We start from the raw sequence: 21685 nt of genomic DNA on the forward strand, positions 1-21685 counted from the left end.
CGCGCAGCGGAAGTGAGTTGGGGGTGCGCGTTTATGTTTGATAGGCAGAGAAATAAAAGAAGGTTTCCCCAAAAAGAACGGTGATCGATTCTTTGTTAACCCACTCTGGACGCTCTGAGGGTCTTCTTTTACCGACCACCGTCAGAAAGAAAAAAAGTAATTGCAGAAAAGGTTCAACACATTATATATTAACAAAGAAAGACGGTACAAATAAAGAGTTTTTAAAGTTTTAACAATATAACTGAGCTTTTCTTTCCAAACAGGGCCTGTGACGCGGCAGTAACACGGCAGCAATATGGTAGTAATAGCCCAAAAAACCTTCCGATAAAATTCACTGAGAGCAGCGGTAACTTATGCCTATGCACAGCGGCACGTGCCGTGCAAAAGCAAGCGCTGCGCGTGCGTGAACCGCAAGTTTTCTTCCACAACAGTGACACACCGTAACACAGCACTAACACGGCTGGTTTAAAAACATAAACCTAAAAGAGGAAAAAAAAAAAGGCTGTTCTGCTGTATTTGCGCTCTCTGAGATTCAAACGCTGGGCTGTATCAACAATTTGGTCCCAGCAAAGAAATAAACGTCTACTAGCCCTGTTCAAGAGCAATGGTGTCCCGACTGATTAGTTGCAATTTGCGTCCCGACCGGGACCGGACCGAAAAGAACAGCGGTTTACGACTGCGGTCTGAAGCCTGAGGCTGAAAAGTAACACATGGAAGTCTTCCTCTTGAGTGTCGGATTGGAATAACGTCAGATATTCTTTGCCACACACTCTCCGTCTCTCCTTGATTGTTGCTGTCAGTGTCACTCTCATCCTGAGGCAAATTCTCTCCTGAGCTCGCGCTGTCCTCTCCGTCACGCAGCAGACCAGCTTTTTGAAACCCGTTGGTGATGGTGGATTTTTTACACTGCTTTTAACTTAAAAGCTGCGTCATTTGCATTTCTTCCTGGATTTTTCATGATGAGGGTCTGTTCGTGCTATTCATTGCCAAGGTGGGAATTTACATTAAACTTGCGTCTTCCTCGACACATTTACTGTATTCCCCAGTCTCACTCTTACCCTTTCTGCTCGAGCGCCCCCACCGGCCGTTAGAAAAAAATGCATAAAAAACAAAAAAGCATAAATAAGCCGCAGGGTTGAAAGCATTTGACAAAAGTAGCGGCTTATAATCCGGAAATTACGTTTAAGTGAAGTTTTGGGAAAAAAAAGGTATTAAATAAACATTTGAGGAAGTATTTAGATGGACGAGTCACACACGTATGCCCTCACATGTACAATAATTAATCATTCCAGCCCAAACGTTACTGTGTTTGTCTGGTACAGGACTGAGTATGCCAACCAGGCAGAACACCTTGTGTTTCCTCTTCAAACATTTAGACATTCCAGAAAGATAAGCTCCTGGAAAGGGAAGTGTGTATGCAGCCATTAAAACTGACCCTTCCTCTCCTGTACTTACTACTCCTTAACTCTTAATTTTTCCCCCATTTTCATTTCAGGGCAGATGTAAGGAGGCTCTAAAATGTAAGAAAGAGATGTGTTTGCGCACAAGTGTTGCATCTGTAAAAAAAAATCATTTATAAATAAGGCAGCTGCTGTAAGTGTTGGAGGGAGTTTTAAGTGCTTAAGTGGTGGAAAGTATTTCAAGGTAAGGACTGTGAAAAAGTAGTCTTCAATAGTACCTTTTTAGTGTAAGTCTTTCTACACCATGAGTTTTTCTCTGCCGCACCATAGACTGACGGCTTTGTCTTTTTTGTTTAGGCATCAAATTCTCTTATCTTAAAATAATTAATGATTTGCAAACTGGTTGTTATCTTTGAAAAAAAAAGTAGAATAATTATTAAAATTCAAACAAACTTTTTACCATAAAAAGGAAAATTGAAAAAATAAAACATGAAGTCAATTTAAGGGTTATTCTTTTTGTTGGACAGTACACAGGTTTTACTTTTTTGTAATATTAGTGTATGAGGTAACACCTGAAGATGGTGTTACACTAAGGAAATTAAGCAATGTCATGCTTCTGCTCCCTCAAGAAAAATAGTAAAATGAAGGTGTTTATACTATGGCAGTTTTCCGAATAAATCCCTTGAAATCATTGAAGTCTTGCGTATCTTAAATGTGCCATGATAGTAAAGGAGAAATTTATTATATAAACAAATGCAACACGTAGATAAAAGTAATAAAAATCTTAAACTTCTCCAATTAAATGAAGTTTTTTTTTTCATAAGTTGCATCTTTTCGGAGGGGATCGTCTTACCATGAGGATGCGCCGGTAGCTGTCCCGGTCAATGCCCCACAGCTTCAGATCAGTCTTGGCCTTGACAGTTGCAGCTCTTGGAGTCCCATAGATTAGGGCTAGTTCTCCAAAACTACCTCCTTCTCCAATGTTGGTCACCAACTCACCATTAACATACACCTGTAGAGAGAGTAATGGAGAAGAGAAATGACATCTGCGGTAGGTAAAGCTTTATGACAACAAGAAATTGAGGGATGATTGTGTGTTTTAGTCACTTTAGTTATTCTAGGTATCCTTTTCTTGCCACTTTTTTTATGTCCTCTTTTACTCAGTGAAACATAGGAATCTATTCTCATATCTACTGTACATTTGATCAATCCCACATAGACCCATGCATTTGGCTTGGCATTTGGCCATCAAAATCTTTCAGACACCGCAACATCACAGAGGCCCATGGAGGCTACTCTCTCAGGTCGTTGCAGTTTCACCTGTCAACACACTACCCACTTTTTTGTTGACCTGATAACAAAGAAAGAAAGAAAGGGAAGAAGGTAAGCAGGGTTTACCCCTCACTTGCTCCTGAGAACTGCCACAACTGTTATTAAGAGGCAGGATAGACCACAGATGTCATATCTTTTACAGCCAACTGAAATAGATTCAGAGCTTTAGAAGAATGGTCAGGGTTTTGTGGAGGCTAGGACTGGGAATACTTAAATGTGGCAGCAAAGTTAGAATATAATCGATAGAGTTGTGGTTTCCAGTTTATGGCATTGACCACTGTCCGTGAAAACCAGACGCCTTCGTGTAATCAAGGGTAAAAACAGTGGCAAGTGGGGGCTCGGGCTGACAAAAAAGTCAAGCCTCAAACATCATGTGATGTCTTGCAGCTGTCACTTCATATTCAGGAACAACAACTAAGTGGCTGGCATTAATTAACCAACAAATCAAAAGAACTGGAGCTGGATGAGCATGTAGTGTATTTGCACTTGTAGTTACTCAGAGTTTCTCTCTCTGGGCATGCCTGTGGCTATTTTAAGGGTGTATGATAGAGAGTCTGTAAATTTAAAATACCCTGGCAACCGTAAATAATAAAGCAATAAACTTCCTCCAGCAAACTAAGCACTTGTTAGGATAAAAGAATTTAATTGAATTATCTCGTGACTTTTGGGTTATAAAATGCCAAATATAGATGACTCAATGCTACTTGCATTTTTTTTCAAATCAGATAATCCTGCATTTCAAAAATGAAAGCTTTAATATCTTTTGTGGTGAACCCGCAAGCCAAACTCTGCAAGCTCACAGTTTTGTGTAGAAGCACGGAGGATTGTTTACATTAGTGGCAGCTTTCAGGCAATTTATGGGTTGCTGGCAGATTTACACCCCTGTCTAATGAGAGACATCTCCACACTCTAATAACCTCGGCACTGATCTTGAAGTACTTTGGTGCCAGGGCTGTGGCTGCGTGGCAGCCATTGTCTGCAGAGTTGGAAGACTGTGGAACTCCATGGAGGAGCATGATGTTTCTGAATTTGAGTCTTCCAGTAACTGGAGTACACAATGAAAAGGAAAAGCAGATGCAGATTCACTGCTGGCATCGCTGAGCAGAAAACAACTTTTGATTTAACATTTTTGGAAGGGAAATTAGGAAAGAGGTCAAAAGGAGTATCTGTGAGTCAAACGATCTATGCAGAAAGTTGGGAGAGAAGATTAAAAACAAAAATTAAACACATAAGATTGGATTACTAATTGAAAAGTTGTAAAACTTCCCAAGGACTAACTCAAGTCAAGAAGGGCCTAATTGAGACAGAGCATATTAAAACATTTTACTGTCAAATTGGCTAAAACCACAAAACTGCATTTTAAAATAAAGCATTCAACAAAAGCACATTACTATTGTGTAAGGAATTCCAGAGGTTGTGCTTAGTAAAAAGGAGAAAAAATGAAGTCACTGAAGGGAGGAAAACAGGGATTCCCTCATGTTACAGCTGTAGTCATAACAATATTCTACTCTCCCCAATAATTAATATTTTTAACCTCAGCTGAGGAAAACATATTAGGTGTTTATCAAATTTAGAAAGGGGGTTTAAAATGCTGCTATAAAAAATAAACTACAACAATAATCATCAACAGCTCTGTTTTTTTCAACTAAACCAGATAGTTAGAGCCGTTACTAAAATGGCTTGATTTCGTTGTTGCTATTGTCATGGTAGATTTTTTTGGCACTATATTTAAGATTTCTAAGTAGACAGTAAGCTGACATATTTCCATTTAATAATGACATTTCCTTGACAAGTTTTTAATTCCCCCCCCCCCCCCAAAAAAAAAACTGTTTTTTGCTCAAATTGTAAACACTGAAACTGTTTTTAAAAGATGAACACTTTTTTTTTTTTAATATTTGAAGTCAGCTACCATCTCTGTACGTACTGCTGTAAATTGATAAGGTTGCTTCCTGTTTAACTTGCCATCAGCTCCCGTTATAACTCTCCACTTAGTCCTATCGCAATGTTAGGCTTCCTAAGACAAAGGATCTTCTCAGTTTGGGAGCCTTGAGGGAGCATTCAGTTCTAAAACAGCATGTACAGATTGTCATCAAAGTGGAACGTGGCCCTAAATAAAAGAACATGGGGGCATTTCCACAACCTGCCCATTTTTCTGGAAGTCAAATGTAGATTCAGGACAGCTAAGATTTACCCCATGGAAAGACTGTTTGAAAAATGCCTTTATGACAAATTAATACAACTTGGAAAAACTGTAAATTAGGACACAGTTTGATGGTTAGATTATAGAAAGTTATCATCAAGTCAGTGGTTTCATTAATGCTTTCCTAACTTTATTTTTGACATTGTGTCAATTTAAAAAACATGTACAATCAAAGAATTGACAGCAAGCTAAGTCTGTTTCTCTGGTATCTAGAGGACTTTAGAAAAGTGTAAAAAGATGTGGACTTAGTGAAGCATTTTTAAGTATATGTATCTGTGATTCTTTTAATGATTTATTAATAAAAGTGACTAAATGGTTGCATATGGTCACTTACATCCACTTCACCCTGGTCAATCACATAGAAGTTATCTCCCTCGTCACCTGGAGGTGAGAAAGGAGGAAAAGCAGAGGGGGTTTAAAGGCAGAAAAACACATAAACACCCAAAGAAAAGCACTCTAAGTAACAATAAAATAAAGCTTTTTATTTTATAACAATATTTTGTCTGGTTTATTTCAATAAGATTACATGCAGCAAAGACAATGTGCTTTAAATATGTCAGCATGGGCTACCAAATAAAGGTTTATACACCATTAACCGTTTCCAGTTTCATTCCAACAGAAGAAAATGCATTTTATGATTTAAGGACGTGAATACATTTATTATATAGCATCTAAACATAAAAAAAATTCCTGGTTTAGTCAGAAAGTCTTTTTAACTGGTCATGGGAATATTTAGTAAAATATGGTTCCCACAAAAATAAATGCAGTAAATTTTACTTTGTGGTCAAAGACGTGTGTAGCTGAGCTCGCAAACTATTTAATCTTTACTGCGATGTATAATTTGAAAAACCTATAGATTGCTTACCAAAACGACCATTCAAAACACGTGATTTCTCCTTTTATGAGTATTCACTAGAACGGTGTTAACTTTAATGTTTTTGAAAAGCTTTGATAAGCCATTTGGTTTACTACTGACCACCTAAAAGACTCCCATGTCAATTGATTCTTTTAAATCATAACATAAAGAAATAAGTTTGAAGGAAAAAAAAGCCGTTTCTTCAACTAATTGAGTTTGGAAGACATTCTATGGAAATGCTATGGCATTTCACCTGCAGCCAACTCTTGCAATAGGATGCAAAAGTAGCTTCATTCAGAGGCTCAGGTAAGTAGTAAAGCATCAGTCAAAATGACAAGTATGCATGTCTATACATCTTGTATGGACCAAGTTAGGATGTGTGCATCTCCTGCCTTTGAGTTCACCTGCAGAGTTGAAAGCCCTGTGAGTAAAGTTCACAAGAGTTCACACGCCTAATTAATACTGAGTGGAGTGGAGGGCTCGTTAATCATACAGCTCTATTTGTCACACAAAACGCTCCTCGTCTGTCTGAAGGTCTGTCCGACTGAAGACCCCTGAGACCCATACACAAACACACTCACAACCTGCTGCAACCTGGCCTCCACCAATTTTTCTTCTCTGCCTTTCATCTCATCTATCGCTCCTTTAGTTCCCTCTCACTATGCATGTCTTTTCTTCAGCTCTTCCTGTCTTTTATCACTTTGGTGCCCAGTCTTTTGTTTTGCACCTTTTGCTTGAGAGTGCAGGCAAATATTTGACCAGAACCTGCACACACTCATACACATTCACAGTGTGGTCTTGTTTCAACAGAAACTTATAGTAGTACATTCTGCTCAGGTTCTGTAGCTTTACTTAAACAAGCATCTTTTTTTTATTATTTTACCCACAATGCTGCAGCACTTCGTCTATCCAAGCTAACTTTAGGTTCAAATCTTTTTAATTATTGGACTTAAACATTTAATATTGGAATTGTTTTTCTGATTCAGATATTTTCATCATCGTAAAACTGCTATTTAAAATCAACTGATGATTAATAATAATAATAGGCAGCAGAGTACAATCAAAATGCCTGAACACTCAGTTTTGGATGTTATGATACAATAAATTCCACCCTTGTTTAAATGCAACAAAAGCTTTGGAGTGATAACTCCTTGTTCTGTTTAAATAAAGTCAACAAAGTTGGTTACAGGGTTAAATTCTTTAAGTTGTAAAGCAGTCCAGACCATAGCCATGACATCAGCAATGTATATACCGCTCTCCTTAGTGTATATAACAATGGACTGTCTGGGAGAAAGGGGTTCTTGTAAAGCTAGCTAGACTTTTTATCACCAAATTAGGACTGATATATTTCTGTATGCTGTTTTAGGAGAAGCTGGGAGAGCCTGATTGATGGCTGTCCACTCACAGTGTTTGTGTGGCCTAATCCACAAGCATCAACTGTGGTTTTAACACATTTTGTGAAAGCTAAATATTGTCTGTATAACTGTGTGTTAAGAGGGTTTCAATTATGTGATGAAACGTGCCCATGTTTGATAGAACTATGAGTGGGAGAGCAGCAAAAATGCAGCTCAGTCTGTTGGTCTGTGTTTCTTCAAAGATCAAGGAAGGCGTGAGTAAAGGTTTTGCTGACTGATAGGTAGAAGAGGGAGACGTAACAGCTAACTAAGGCTGCAAGAACCTATGAGTAAAGAAAAGAAAGCAAAGGGAGTGGTAGAACCTAAATAAACATTAATGCTGGCGGTGGCAACCCAACTGATGTATTCTTTGAGATAAGCTCGTTCTGGATAATTGGCCAGAATGTCTTTCTAAGTGTTTCCTTGCCATTAAAGTGGGTTAGGGGTTTAAGTCCATGCAAGGACAAGGTCATCGATTTAATCACAAACCAGGAAAGAAAATTCACCAACGGCTCAGTTTATAAAACAACAGAAAATTGTGAACGTACCTTGCTGGATAACTGTTTCCCCCGCAATGTGGGTGACTGGGAACATGGCATCAAAGATGTCACTGAGGAAGAAAAAACACATTTGAACCATATGGAGCACATATAAATGGAGATAGTAGCAATACAGAAAAGATTCAAAACTGCAGACCAAAAAAACAGACATGAGGACTCTAGCTTGTGTTTAGAACTGATCAACATCCAACCAAACACCCACTACCTGCTGGTAAAACTATCAAAAACAAAGCATGCACGTCAAGTAGACCACAAAAGTTTAGTTCATCATCATCATTGTTAACTTAGCTTTTCTTTTTGCTTTTGACCTTTTCAGATTTTTTGGGCTGAATGATCCAGACATATGAGAATTCTATCATTGGCAGGAAGAGGTTTCAGCTGCTCTGTCTGCATCTTACCATCACAGTGGTTCAGCAAAAAGGCTTAAAAAGACTTTTTTGTTTTGTTTTATTTCACTATTAAAGATTGTATCTCTGGAAGCATCTCCTTTTGAAGGCACAGAAATAACAAACAGAACCAGGGAAAAAGCACTTGTAGGACGTTTGCTAATCGGCCTGTTAAATGCATGTATGCTGAGAAGATTACAGCTCCTCTCGTGAATGTGTTGGGGCAAGTGAAATATCCGTACTCTCCTTCTCTTGTCTGCCTCAAACCTTCGGGGTGTATTTAGCTATCTAATCAGCTGCATACCGCCCACCTTATAGAGAAATATAGAAGAAGAAAAAATAGAAAAAAAACAATAAATGAGGGTCAGAAACACAAGACGTTAGTGAATGTGAAGCAAGCCTAAACCTGCATGGAGTTCTATTTGTGCGTGTACGTGCCATTAAATGTGTGTTTTTGAGCCAGTGGGTCTGAGTACATACTGCCTGTGAAAACACACAGGTTAGTACAAAATTATGAGGGGGTGTAGATTACATGTCTTCTGCTGAAAGTGCATGAGAATATGCAACGCCAAGCAGAGATAGAGAGGAACTCCAACTCTTTATTCATACAGACTTGCATCACATGAAACTCCCAGAGGAAGAAAGGAAAAATATAGGTAAACAGATGTAACATCTAAGGATGTTATTTAGTGGTTTGGAAGTGGTTTGGAAATGAGCTGACCCTGCTGGCTTTTGTTTATGTGACAATGAATGGAAAGCACACTTAAGAAGGTGGATTTCCGCCAAAAAGACCCACAGGTAGGTAGGTAAGTGCTGCGGATTGCAGCTGGCCATTGACTCACATATGAACCCACACACACAAACGAAAATAAAAAAAAACATGCACTCTTTGAAGTGTAAAAGCATTAAATTAAAGATGTACAACACCGTACTGCAAATCTTTTGAAGGACATGCGGTCCTCAGATGCAGCTGTGCATCTAAAGAGTCACACAGCTGACGGAGTGCGGACACCTTCTGACTAGAACAACATATTTATGCACAGGCCTTTTTGATCAAACCATTCATACTGGCATGGCTGCATAACACGCAAGCCCGGATGCTTTGATGGTGATTAGTCAAAGCAACATCTGCAGGAGTGCCCTCAACTCCACTAACATCTGTGACCGCCTGCACTTGGCATGGAGTCTGTTTATTCAAGGACCTTTTGAGCATTTGGGTTTTGGTCACATTGAGCTGGATTATGAAAATAATTACCTGAGCGAAGCAGAAAGGTCAAGAGTGCAAACTGAACAGAGAGCAAAAAGTACAGGAAATGTACTTTTACTTTTTCCTCTTTTATAGTTTTGAGAAAAATGTTGGGAGAAAATGAGGGGGGATCTAAAGGAAGGGCCTTAATTGATGCAGTTTAGTACAAGTATTTGAATGAGAAAGCATCACAAAATGAAAACACATGATAAATAGATGGCTGCAAACATAAAAAGTCAAGGATCAAAGACAAACTCAGGTGATCTCTTTTTCCTTTCTATGCTCCTTTCTGTTAACTCTGAATGCACAACCCTGATGCATTTATGAGACTAATTACTTCCTCTTGCCCTTTCCCGTCTCTTTTCCTTTTCCACCCCCCCAAACACTTTCTTCATGTCTGTTCTTGATCATCTTTCCTCTCTCCTCGATTCTCCCCTCTAACTTTTGTTTTTCACGCATCTCTTGGTTTATCGCATCTGCTTAGTGGGTCTCAGATGAAGTGATTATTCTAGGCCTTTCCGTTACCTGTTGCCCCCACCCCACCCCCTGACCGTATGAAAAGGCACATTAACCCCCACCAACAATGGATGTGTTGTTCTGACAGAGACAGATATAAGACACGGGTGCAAAGAGACCCAGCAGAGAATGAGGGGCGACTAGGAAGTTCATCTTCACCCTAGGTTGGAGGACAAAGCTTCTGTCATGGTTGAGATATGTGAAGACAGGTCTGGAGAATGCACTTACTAAACTACAGCATGTTTGAAAACTACACAGGTTTAGGAGCATTTTAGAAATATTTTAAATAAAAGTTTATTTGCTAGTTAAATATTTTTCAAATTGCAGACGAGTGACTGTTTATTATTACTTTTAAAGACTCGTAAAGTGTTTAGCTTTGGGGGATTTCAAACATCAGACATTAAATGGGTAGGTTTTTTTTGCCATACAGTCCTGCACCCACTCTCCCTCTCTCTCCACAGATGTTTATTTGTTTGGCAGCAATTATCTTATCTTTGACATTACTACACTGCCATTACACCATTAACACAAAACCTTTTTAACAAGGCGGCATGCTGCCACGTCTGTGGTTCTTAATGGGCCGCAGAGTGTTAAGTACACTCTTCTAGAGGAGTCCAGGTTTTAGAGTATGCAGAATATATACAAACGGTACTGTCTTGCATAATAGAACTTCCCAAGTCTCTAAGCTTGGCAGTCGTGTATCTTTGGTTTTTCCTGGTAAGAAGCGGACTAAAGGGCTCATTTTTCATGTTGGTAGTAATTCAGGGTGCTGGTTCTGGTGAATCAGAACAATAGTGTGTTGCACTGCCAGCCTAAACACACTAAAATACAGTCCATTTGCACAACATTTGTGCGCTGTGTGGTGACAAAAGTAACAGACAGGGAGGTCCAATTTTTGCAAAAATAGCTTGTTTTTGTACAGCACATATTCATGTTTCAGGACTAGGTAAACTATGGGATGAAAAAAAGGGGTCACCCTTAGCAAATCAGAACTTTAAGAAAATTAGAGGGAGCCTATAAACCCTGTTTTCTGCACTGTTTTTAATAACTTTAAGTGGCACATAACAGTGAACAACATGTTTTATTTTGGCTGTTGCATTTAGTCTGAATATTTAGTGAAAACACAAGGATGTAAACACAAATTAGATATACAGCAAGGAGCGGAATAAAAAAAGAGCAGTTTAGTCCCAAATTACAGCTTTATGAGGCTGACTAAGAGCTGCGAGTTGAATGTCTGCTGTTTAGAGCGAGCAATAGTTACTCACATAGAGCAACCGACTCACCCCGTCGAGCTGCTTTGTATTTTTTGAATTACACAAGTGTTTGAGCAAGCACAAGCATCAGCATACACTCACTCCGACAGCTGGGTATCAGAGTGAAAGTCAGAGAAAAAGGGGGGAATATGCGGCAGAAATAATTATAAAGCACTGAAGCGTACATGTTGATTATTTAAAACATAAAAACCCTTAGTAGGAGCCATTCAAGCAAACAGTGAAGGTTTTTAAAAGTATCATTAACAGACATCAAAACTGCTATTTGCAATGTATTAAAGCGTTTGACTAAAAGAATGGAGCACATTAAGTTTCATTGACCATTTTGACCACAAAAGTCTCTCTGGGGTATCAGAAAGAACCAAAGAAATAACATACCTTTTGACAAACTTTGTGTTTTTTATAAGCAGAACCCAATAAACAAATGTACATATTTTTTTTGAAAAATGTATATAAACTGTTCTAAAACTTGCAAAACTTAAGACCCAAAATAGAGTTAGAAGTACGTTTAATTTCAACAATTCCATGCAAGCAAACATGTATGGAATTTAACAGAATTCCCTTTTAGCGTTTTAAATTTTTGCCTGCATCTGAAACAGACAGAACATGTTAGCACACTTTTAAAAGCACACACCTGGCTCTGTTTGGTTTATAAGGGGTGTAAACCAAGATGCATCCTGCAGTTTTAAGCTCTAGATGTGTTTCTGCTTCTATGTGGTCTGCGGGGCCACAGCACCTGAGGGCTGCTGCATTCATTCTGGTGATCTGTGTGACCCGTCTTAAAACTTGGGGATGAAACCTGCCGTTTACATGCACTGAAAACACCAGACCACCTCAGAGAAAGAGCACTGACAATGACGATGATGATGATGATAATGAAAGGGAGTTTAAGATATACTCTGCCATTTAAGCCTAAATTCCATCATTTTTTACTTCAGAACATCAAAGTATGGATGCTGTGTTATAATGACATAATAAAGGTAACCGGAAATAAAGGACAAATGACTTGCTTGAAAAATATTTCACAACCTGAGCATCAAATCAGTACATATTAACCTGAATGGTAACTGGCACCTCGGTTTTTGCTTGTTTGCCAGCAACAGCTTCTTGAAAACCCAATCCAAGTCACAGAAGACTTGACTGCAAATATACAAGATTTCAAAACATTTAGGCAGTGACACTAGCGCCTACTATTCCAACTGCTACTCAAACACTTGATCTGGCTTTGAGGAAGCCATGGAGCAAAAAACATGGCAAGAAAAACAAACAAAAAAAAGATTACAAAAATTGGGGAGGGATGTGCAAAGAAAGGAGTTTCACATAGTGGATAAGCATCCACCTTTGTCAATATCCTTCTTGTGTCACAGCAGAATCTCTTAAGTTGTATATAAATGATCGGATTCTGCACAATTGAACAATGTGTAATTGTTCATAAGCACATAATAGGATGTGCTATGCATCATACTGTCTGAAACTACCAAAGCTCCACTTTGCCTTGTGTTTTATATTTTATCCGGTAAAGTAAAAATCCAAGTTAAGATCATTTGAACTACACTGGTGTCTGAACTTCTTAAAGCTCTTGTTTGCAGATACAGCCGTTTTACAGCTGTATCTGGTGGTCAAACATATACCAATTGCTGGTGCGCTCGTGATGTCATTTTAAAAACATGACAAACAGACCCAACCCTTATGCCTCTCCTCATCTTTCCTCTCCCCTTCCCTTCCCTTCTTTTGAACATTTTCACAGCAAAGTGTGGGGTTTACAGACCCACTCCAGTCATCTTTTGATCTATTTTAAAAGCATTCCCAGTGGTCTTTTAATTAAAATTATGCCGTTTAGCTGTGTTGTTTTCTAGGACATAGTTTCTGCAGAGTGCCAGTAGTTCATTAAAAATTTTGTCTCTGAGTGTGGGCGGGACTGTTGGCGCAAAGCAACCCCACCACCCTTGCCGTCACTCTTATAAAATCTGTTTACACGATCTCATGCTAGCTTATGGTCCCTCACACCCACAAACTAACATTACCAGTGCAACAAAAATGGCCAAGAATATTGGAGCTATGCAGGCGTCTAGTTTTGAGCCAGATGCCAGCTCAGATGAGAAAAATAAAGATGTAAATGGAAATTGTATTTTTTTGTCTGCTCCCGATTCACATTGATTTGAATAAAGAAGTTCTCAATTTTGAGATTAACTTTTTTTTTTATATATGTCTTCCATCATCTTCAGACAATATGCATTTTCTTTACTCCTTGATTGTATTGTTTTCCAACAATATGGAGTCTCTCTCCTTTTGTTTTTTTCTCTTACTCTCTCCTTTTGCTGTCAGTCTTGGTGACATTTTCAGCATTCGGGGATTTTCACACTTCCCTAATGCCCTTCTCACTATTGCTTTTTGCCCCAGGACAGGAAAGAGCTAGCTCTTCCTCTGCTAAGATAGTAAAAGGGTCAGGGTTGAATCAGGTGCTGACAGGATCAAGCACCTACTTCTCTGATGTAGACATGTCACTACAAAAAAGGGAAACCAGGAGCACATGAGGGGAGACACACTCACTTTCTTATTATTATTGTTAGAGAAAATAAATTCTATCAAATGGACATAAAATAACTTGTTTTGTAAAAGTGCCAACAGTTTTGCACTTAAATATTTTTTTTCCCAAATAAATCCACACACAAGCTGCTAAACATCACAAGGAATGTCGACATCCCATGCCCCCACCCCCCCTTTCCTCCCTCCTTCACCACTCCTCCAATCATTTCCCCCTCACAGAAGACAAGCAAGAATGAGAACAAGATAAGCATTTGAGTAGCAGATGAGGACACAAATTGCCCTTTGTTGGGGTTTCAAACTTGAGAGTTGTTTACACAACAAGGCACATTACACATGTGCGCTCAAACGACCACAAGCTAAAACTGAGATGAAGAAAGACTGAGGAAACACGTCCCAGGGACAGAGAACAGGAAAAGATCAACTGACTGGGAATGACTGACAGGACAGAAATGAAGGAGGTGATTCCTTTGAGCTGCTAAAAAGTTACAGTGCTTGTTTTCATTTATGTGTCTAAACCTGATCAAACAGTTTGTGAGGTAATGGTGCACCGGGTGCATGCAGACATCTGACTGGCATGAAGCCCTCCCATCTGTAAAGACAGCCTCGTTCACACAGTTTGTGGACACAGTCAAGTAACATTGAGTGAAACCAGTATCACAGTGAAACTGTTTCACATTAGAAATTGGACTACTCTTCTACTTTTTGCTTTTTTTGCATGACATTATGAATTCATAATGGTACTGCTCTCTGACAAAATATTTTGTAAAACCAGTAAAGTTTTAAAGATTTAAACATACCCATGTAAGATAAGCAAGGCAAACCGAACAGCAGCTTGTGTTCACTAAAAAAACGTATAAAATCAAGAGATTGTCTAGAAGGCTTCATCAACAACTTCTCATACCTAAAGGCAAAAAAAATGAATTGATAAGGCTACAAAATTATCTCCTGTGATTCCCACTTCAATTTCCAATTTTATGTGATTTGATAAAATGCTGATGTATTTGTAAAATGTCAAATCTAAAACCAATTTGGTTTAGTTATTAAGGTATAAAGGTATTTCATTTAAATAATAAAATTAAGGTGGAAATTTTTTAAATTAAATTTAAAAAGAAATTGCTTAAAAAATTGATGTATTTTATGAATAATATCTCCTTTTCTAAGTGATTTGATTAAGTTAAAAGATTTTTCAAACTACCGTAGTTTTAATAAGAAAACCTATAATTGGGGATAATTAACATTGTTTTCAGCCTCAATCCAATGTATTCTTGACAACTTAAAAGTAAAAAAACAGAAATGTTGAAATAAGCTCAAAAAACCAAATCAAATTGAATTGATTTTACATTACATGTGACTCTGTTATGAATGGTCAAGAAGATAATAAAGAAACTTCCATGAACCACTGGAAAAATGAAATATTCACAGAAATGTTGATTTAGTAATTATAATTGATTTAGCGGTCAGACTTTAGGATTACTGGAACTACGATAGTTTGTTAAGAAAATTTGAATTATAACTGCTGCAGCCACCATGACAAACAATCCCTTTGATGAAGACGTACAGTCTGCAACAGGCCTCAAACAGCAAATCACCGGGCATAGAAATAGGATGAGTGCCTCTAATCTAAATGAAACTCAAAGGGAGTGACACCATCTAAGCAATGAGGAGGTCATGGGAGAATTAGCACACTATAACAAGACTTTTGTCCGTGTTTGTGCACTGGAACCTATCGTAGAGGCATGGACAAAGCAGACGTGATGTATACAATAGGAGGCCATGGGGCGACCCAGGCAACTCCATCAGCCTGCACCGTCCTCTGCTGAAGTGAGGTGGTCAAAGCAGGGTCTGTGCTTTAGGCCTGACTGTGTTGTGGTTCCGTGGGTGTGCCTCCGCAGTGACTACCGTACTCTACACCTGCTTCTCATCATCTCCTCAGCTGCAGCTCATCACAGAGATTATTTATTCTGAGATGGAGCCGTCGGCAAACGCCAGATTATTGTGCCTCATGAGATTCTGCCAGCCCTTTTATTTCCCTTCCTGTCAGCCCGTTTACTTGCCTCCCTGCCTATCAGCAAACTCCGCCAGTCTGCTCATCTGCCTCCCTGCCTGTCTGCAAGCTCTGCCAGTCTGCTCACCTGCCAGTCTGCTTACCTGCCGGCCTGTTCTCCTCCCCTCCATTCATCCCCTCTGTCTCATAAGAATAAAACCCAGTGCGCCACTCTATTTTCGTGTTCGTGCTTGGATTCTGCAAAACCCCACCAATTTCACAGCAGACTGGAGTTGAGTGACGCTGTAAGGCTGTAGGAACATCACGTCCTCACATGATCTGTACATGATCACGACTGATGTGAAAACTGTGTTGCCAACTAATTCATTTAGTTTCAGGTACTTCAGACGAGAACTCTCATTAGGATGATGCGTTTTGCAATGTATATATCTAAACCTTATCTCTAATTGGGCCTATGATGCATTAGCAAAAGTTTGATACACAAAACAGATGCTCATACAAAATGACACAACACAAAAGCTTCCTCACTTTGAGGTTTTTTGCAGTTAGAAGAAGAAAGATGAATTATACCTGGTTCACCTGGTGGGGATGATAGTGTGCAAATGTTTTTGCCTATAAATATAGATGTGTTTGTGTTTATGAGTACTCCTACAAACATCTGTGAGCTAACAAGACATACGTGATTATTTACTCAATCCATAAGATACATGCTGATTGGATTCTCCTATTATAATGCATAATACTGTGGTTGGCATGAACGTTAAGTGAAAGTTGTTCAAGCTGAAGCAAAGATTTAATAAGCTGGGTGATGTAGGGGATTTGTAAGCGGTTTGTTAGCTGTGGGGTAGATAGCGGTGGGGATGGTCGAGGCTCAGCCAGCCCCGCAGGTCTCCTGTGGTGTGTGACCTCTTCGCCTGGCCCCTGGCATTGTGGCAGCAGTACAAAGCCATGCAGGGGACGGAGAGAGATGGCTGCACATGAATGTGGGGGAGGGACTTGGGTGGGTGAATATAGACGTGAATGAGCCAGAACAGAAGGATGGAAGGACAGGAACAAGTACTCTGAATAACCTTAAAGCTCTTAAGAAACACTAGAGGACAGACAAAGAGCTGGCAAAGGTAGAGCCTAAAAATCACAAAAATCAATATAAACAACAAAATGAAAATCACAGTGACTTTTATATTTCCCCTAAACTATAACTAACTTTAAGAAAAAAAAAAGTAAGTTGCATGTGCACACCTTTGTGCATAGAAACACACAAGAGCTGAGCAAAGAAAGCACCGATGATGAGGATGCTCCCTACCCGTCTCTTTTATGTGCATCAAAAACCCCCAAAGGGGGTTGTTGCACAGCTGCAGCAGACTCACCGTCACAGAGCAGTTGTGATGTCAGAACTTCAAACTCCAGTTTTGTCACACTTCACAAACAAATAAGGGTTGCTTTGGAAAAGTCTGTCTTTGTTACACTTTCAGACCCTCGCCCCACTAAAAAGCATGGCTGCAGTATCGAGTTACTGTTACTGAGCTATCAGATCCAGGGACGACAGCTGTGTTTATCTGATATGGCCAGACAGTAAACTATCTCCCCTTGGTTTCTCTTTGTTGCTTTGACTCCTGGCATAGGCCTTACATAAACTTCCTTTAAAGCACTTGATGGGACTAATCTTTTTCAGATACTAGTAAGCTTTCCTTCACAAACGGATTTATTTATTAATTAAATGTTTTAACACTGCTTCTGTTTGCATTTTATCTCAGAGTGTGGGTATACTGAAGATGTTCCCTGTCCATCAGCAGGGACTTTTGCAGAAGATACAAAGGTCATGGTTTGAGGGTCAAGGGGGCAGCTAATTAGCCATTTCATCAACTGATTACTCTGCTTGTTAATTAGAGGATTAAACCTGGAAGGATGAGGTAAGTACCAACACTTTTTAAATATATTTTTTTAAATTGTGTCATTTGCTACAAGGTTTTTATGGAGGCTTTTTCATTTAGTGCTATGACTGCATATATGGAGCTAAGAAACATAACATGTGCTCTACAGGTAATCTATTACATTTGGCTACTACGATTTAAGTTACAGGCCTAAAAGGTTTAACAACTTCTGTAAAGGGACAACAGAGCTGCGTTACAGTTTTCTAAACCTTCCCCAGAGAGCTCCACAAAATGGATAAACAGGGTTTCTTTATTCACGCCTGCCAGACAGTGTCTGTGAATGTACAGAGAGAGGGGCTTCTTGTGTTTACACTGCTCCCCAAGAGAAGCTTTGTGGTACCAGGGCATTAGACTAATGTAGGCAAAGAGAGACTGTTTGATTAGTGAATATTCATCTGTTTGTGCCTCTTAATTTTTGCTCGGCACCCCTCTGTTTTAACACACATGTTGCCAGGTTTCCTTATAGCTGCGAGAAACTGTTGATAATAACAAATCTAACGCTACTAAATAGAGACGTTTACCTTTTTATGGCATAAAGATGGATAGGAAAACAGATCAAAACCAGTATTAGATGTTTTAAATAATTTAAACATTGACAGTCAATGATAAGTGGGAGTAGGTCAATGTAGTAAATTGCTGTGCACATGAATATATAAAGTGCATGTATAGGTGTGCAGATGCATTTAAACCAAACTTGACTAAAGACTTAAACTGTATCTAAGTTTCAGTAATATTTAAATATTGCATTTTGATTTGTTGATACTTTTATGTTTAAGTTTTAAAAGGGAAATGTTTGTATTTCTAGTCTAGCTAGAACCAAAGAAATGATAAAAATGTGTTTGCATTCGGACTTTGTTTATGTTTAATGATGTTTATGTCTGTTTTTTTACAAAGAAATGTATAGCTATACAATTCTTTAATACAAAAAAAAGTCAAAAACTACAGTAAAACTGTAAAACTATTTATGCTAACCCCCTACATTGCTTCACTAATCCTCTTTCTTTGAATCAAAATGGTCACATTAAGGAAATCAATTGAAAAATTAATTTAGAAGCAACTTTTAATGGTTTTAAATTTTCTTGATTTTCTTTTAAACAAATGATGGCAGTATTCCATTTTAAATAAGTACATGTAACTCAATCACAGGGGACGTCACGCAAACAAACAAGGAACTGGACATCCTTCATTACTCCAAAAAATGGAAGAAGGAAAGAGAGACAATGTTAGATTTGTCCCCTGTGGGTTACTGCTTTCATATGAATGTGCTAAAAGGCTGGGATACAAAGGAGGATTGGGGGCCCCAAGAATTTTTTTGGGGGGAATCAATTGATTATTGTGCAGTGAAATAAATAAATACAAAAAATGATTTTCAAACAATTGAACAAAAATGAATGCACTTTAACAACCAGTCAAAAGTTAAACTCTATAACCTGCTTTTTCTTAATAACAGTGAACAGACTTTGTTAAAACCCCTAAAGAACTAAAATGTGCTCAACAATGTGCTTTAACATCCAGGCAGCTGGAGAAAAATACTGACTAACACACACACACACACACACACACCCACACACACACACACGTGTGGCTGGTGCAGCTCAAAAACTATGAGGCTATAAAGTTTGACACACAGAACGGCGAGTTAATCAGAAACTCTGCATTCGCAGCTGGAGACATACTGGGAAAACTACCCGACATTCATACTCGTTACTATACCTCAAATACACGCGTGTGTCTGTGTGTGCAGGCTTTTCAAGACAGGATAATCCCTTCTAGCTTTGGTAGGGCTGCCGGTATTTGTGTTTCTGGTATCTGAGCGCGTGCTATAGCTTTAGCCTTTTATCTTTCACTGTCACTTTGACTGCTTCGACTTTTCTCTTTAATCTTAAACCAATGATGATTTGTTGAAAACGTCTCCAATTTGGAATCAGACAAATACAAATTTGAAATCTATTAGATATGAAAAAAGGAAGGCAAAGGGTGCAACAAAAGAGTGAAGTAGGAGATCTTTAAATTAACAAGGCAAAATATCATTAAAGCACTTAAATTGTTACTAAAAGTCTTTTACATAACACTAAGTTTACCTGCTTTCAAGGTCTGCATAGTCTCCCAGCACTCCTGGGAAGGTAAGTGAGTAAATTACGAAAATTGGAAAAAAAATTATAAATCACACAGAGAGTAGGAAAAGATGATGGGAGAAAAACAAGGGAGGAAAGGAAAGATAAGTGCAGCGAAAGAGAGCAGAAGCACGCAGGAAACAAATGGCTTCATTGTTTTTTTTTTATAATAGTTGGTCCTCAAAGGAATGATGGCATAATACTAGGGGAACAAATTGTGTGGAACTACTGATCGCTTAATCACACAGGAATCTTCCGTGATACAAACACAGGTATTGTTGAATTTTTTTCTTTAAACTAAGAAATCCAAAAGTCGGATCCGCTTTTTAAGAGTCCAAAAAACACAAAGATTTGATCTGATGTTTGTTTAAACTGCAATAACCCCTCTGAAAAAGGAACAACGGGATCCATCACTACATTTTCACCCACGTAGACCATATGTGCAAGAACATCTGACAAACCAAAGGGTCAGCTGCTTGCAGAATGAGAGAAGAGCACCAAGACAAGCTGTAGGGAGCTGTGCAGTCAGAATCCATCTGCTGCTTTGCGTCAGTCCAAGGCAGCTCTGGCACACAAAAAAACCTCATGTACTTTACACAGTGAATATATAAATCCAAACAACAGAAAGCCTCAAAATGAAAAACAAATATTTTCCAGCCTAATGCTGGGTTTTGGTTTTGATTGCCTCCAATAACAAGGACACCAATGACTAATGTAGACGGTAAAAGCTGTGAGATATTAGAAGTGGGGAAATGCACCAACTAACTGATTATTTCTAGTTTGGTTTGTGTATTTCTTTTTTTTAGCTTGGCGAAAATGTTGAGCGAAGATTGGCATATCTATGAATTTGAAGACTTAAAGCCTTAAACCCAAAACGCAACACAATGTTACCAAGCCAGCTGTCCAGTCATCGTGAAAGTCCTGGAAGGCTGTACAACAACAAAAAGGAGGGAGAACAATAAAGAATAGAACAGAGTTCAATGAAAAATGTAAGACATGAATTTATCTTTGCCAATCCAAGATCAAGTCATAACTTGGATTCTTTTATAGAAACATGACAAAATGTCATGAGTGAAAATCACTCTGAGCCAGTCCTGATATATGTTAAGCGACACAAAGTGACACTCTGTGCACTTGTTAAAAAGTTAAGTAGTGCCACTGAGTCTGATCACAGCCCTTTTACCCGTTTCAATGACCTGTTGTAGCTACAGAAACCTTATCAAACAACAAATGCAAAATGTATCATAGATATTTACTGGTTTCCATATACCGATACTTTAGTGGCGTTTCAAAATCTAGGAAATTTGAGCAAACTAAGCTAAAATAACATCCATTTGTGTCCAACTTGAAATTGCGCTGTGAACATTGCATTGACAAGGGCAAGATTTAATGCTTTATCCGTTTAGTTTTGAAAGGTGTACTAATACTTATAAAAAAAATCAACAAGGAAAATCCAGAAAGTGAAACGGCACATAGGACAGCCAGTTGGAGAAACGGCATTGTGAAAAACTTCAAGACTTGATGAAAACTGAATTACTTAGCCCAGCATGCCAAAAAGCACTGAGTCAATTAAAACATGATGGCTTATGGTTTGATTCCAACTATTTTTCTTTTCTAACTTTAATCTGCAGCTTCAGCCACCAGAGTATGACATTTTTCAAACTGTCCAGATGTATCACAAGTTGCACTCCGATGTAACTCTTTAAACACAGTGACATGCAATCAGAGGCCTGACTGCTTGTGCCAAAGAGGCATTTCAAATTGTCAGCTGACGAAAGAAAGGCAAAACTGTGTTTTGGGTTTGGGCTGCAGTCGCTCCTGCCAACAGGAAAGCTCCGGTGTTTTCTTCTCCATGGGGGCATAATGGATTCTCTCCGCCAATGAAACACTACTCCGGCTGGCAGACAAATCTGCCAGCCACCTAAGA

The 21685-nt window shown here is 38.7% G+C and overlaps 1 protein-coding gene across 3 annotated transcripts in view; it reads right to left on the reverse strand.

The window, feature by feature from the left end:
- The window catches only part of prkar1b (protein kinase, cAMP-dependent, regulatory, type I, beta), a 50645-nt gene that overhangs the window by 13532 nt on the left and 15428 nt on the right, over positions 1 to 21685 (reverse strand). For all 3 annotated transcript variants that reach the window (XM_004071434.5, XM_011478185.4, XM_011478186.4), the window contains 3 exons: positions 7731 to 7792; positions 5267 to 5313; positions 2254 to 2412 (listed from right to left, as the gene is read on the reverse strand). In XM_004071434.5, the coding sequence (XP_004071482.1) occupies positions 2254 to 2412; positions 5267 to 5313; positions 7731 to 7792 (268 nt within the window). The remainder of the gene's footprint in view (positions 1 to 2253; positions 2413 to 5266; positions 5314 to 7730; positions 7793 to 21685) is intronic.

Source organism: Oryzias latipes, chromosome 8 (assembly GCF_053564925.1).
Source record: "Oryzias latipes strain Hd-rR chromosome 8, Olatipes_Hd-rR_3.1".
Taxonomy (NCBI): domain Eukaryota; kingdom Metazoa; phylum Chordata; class Actinopteri; order Beloniformes; family Adrianichthyidae; genus Oryzias; species Oryzias latipes.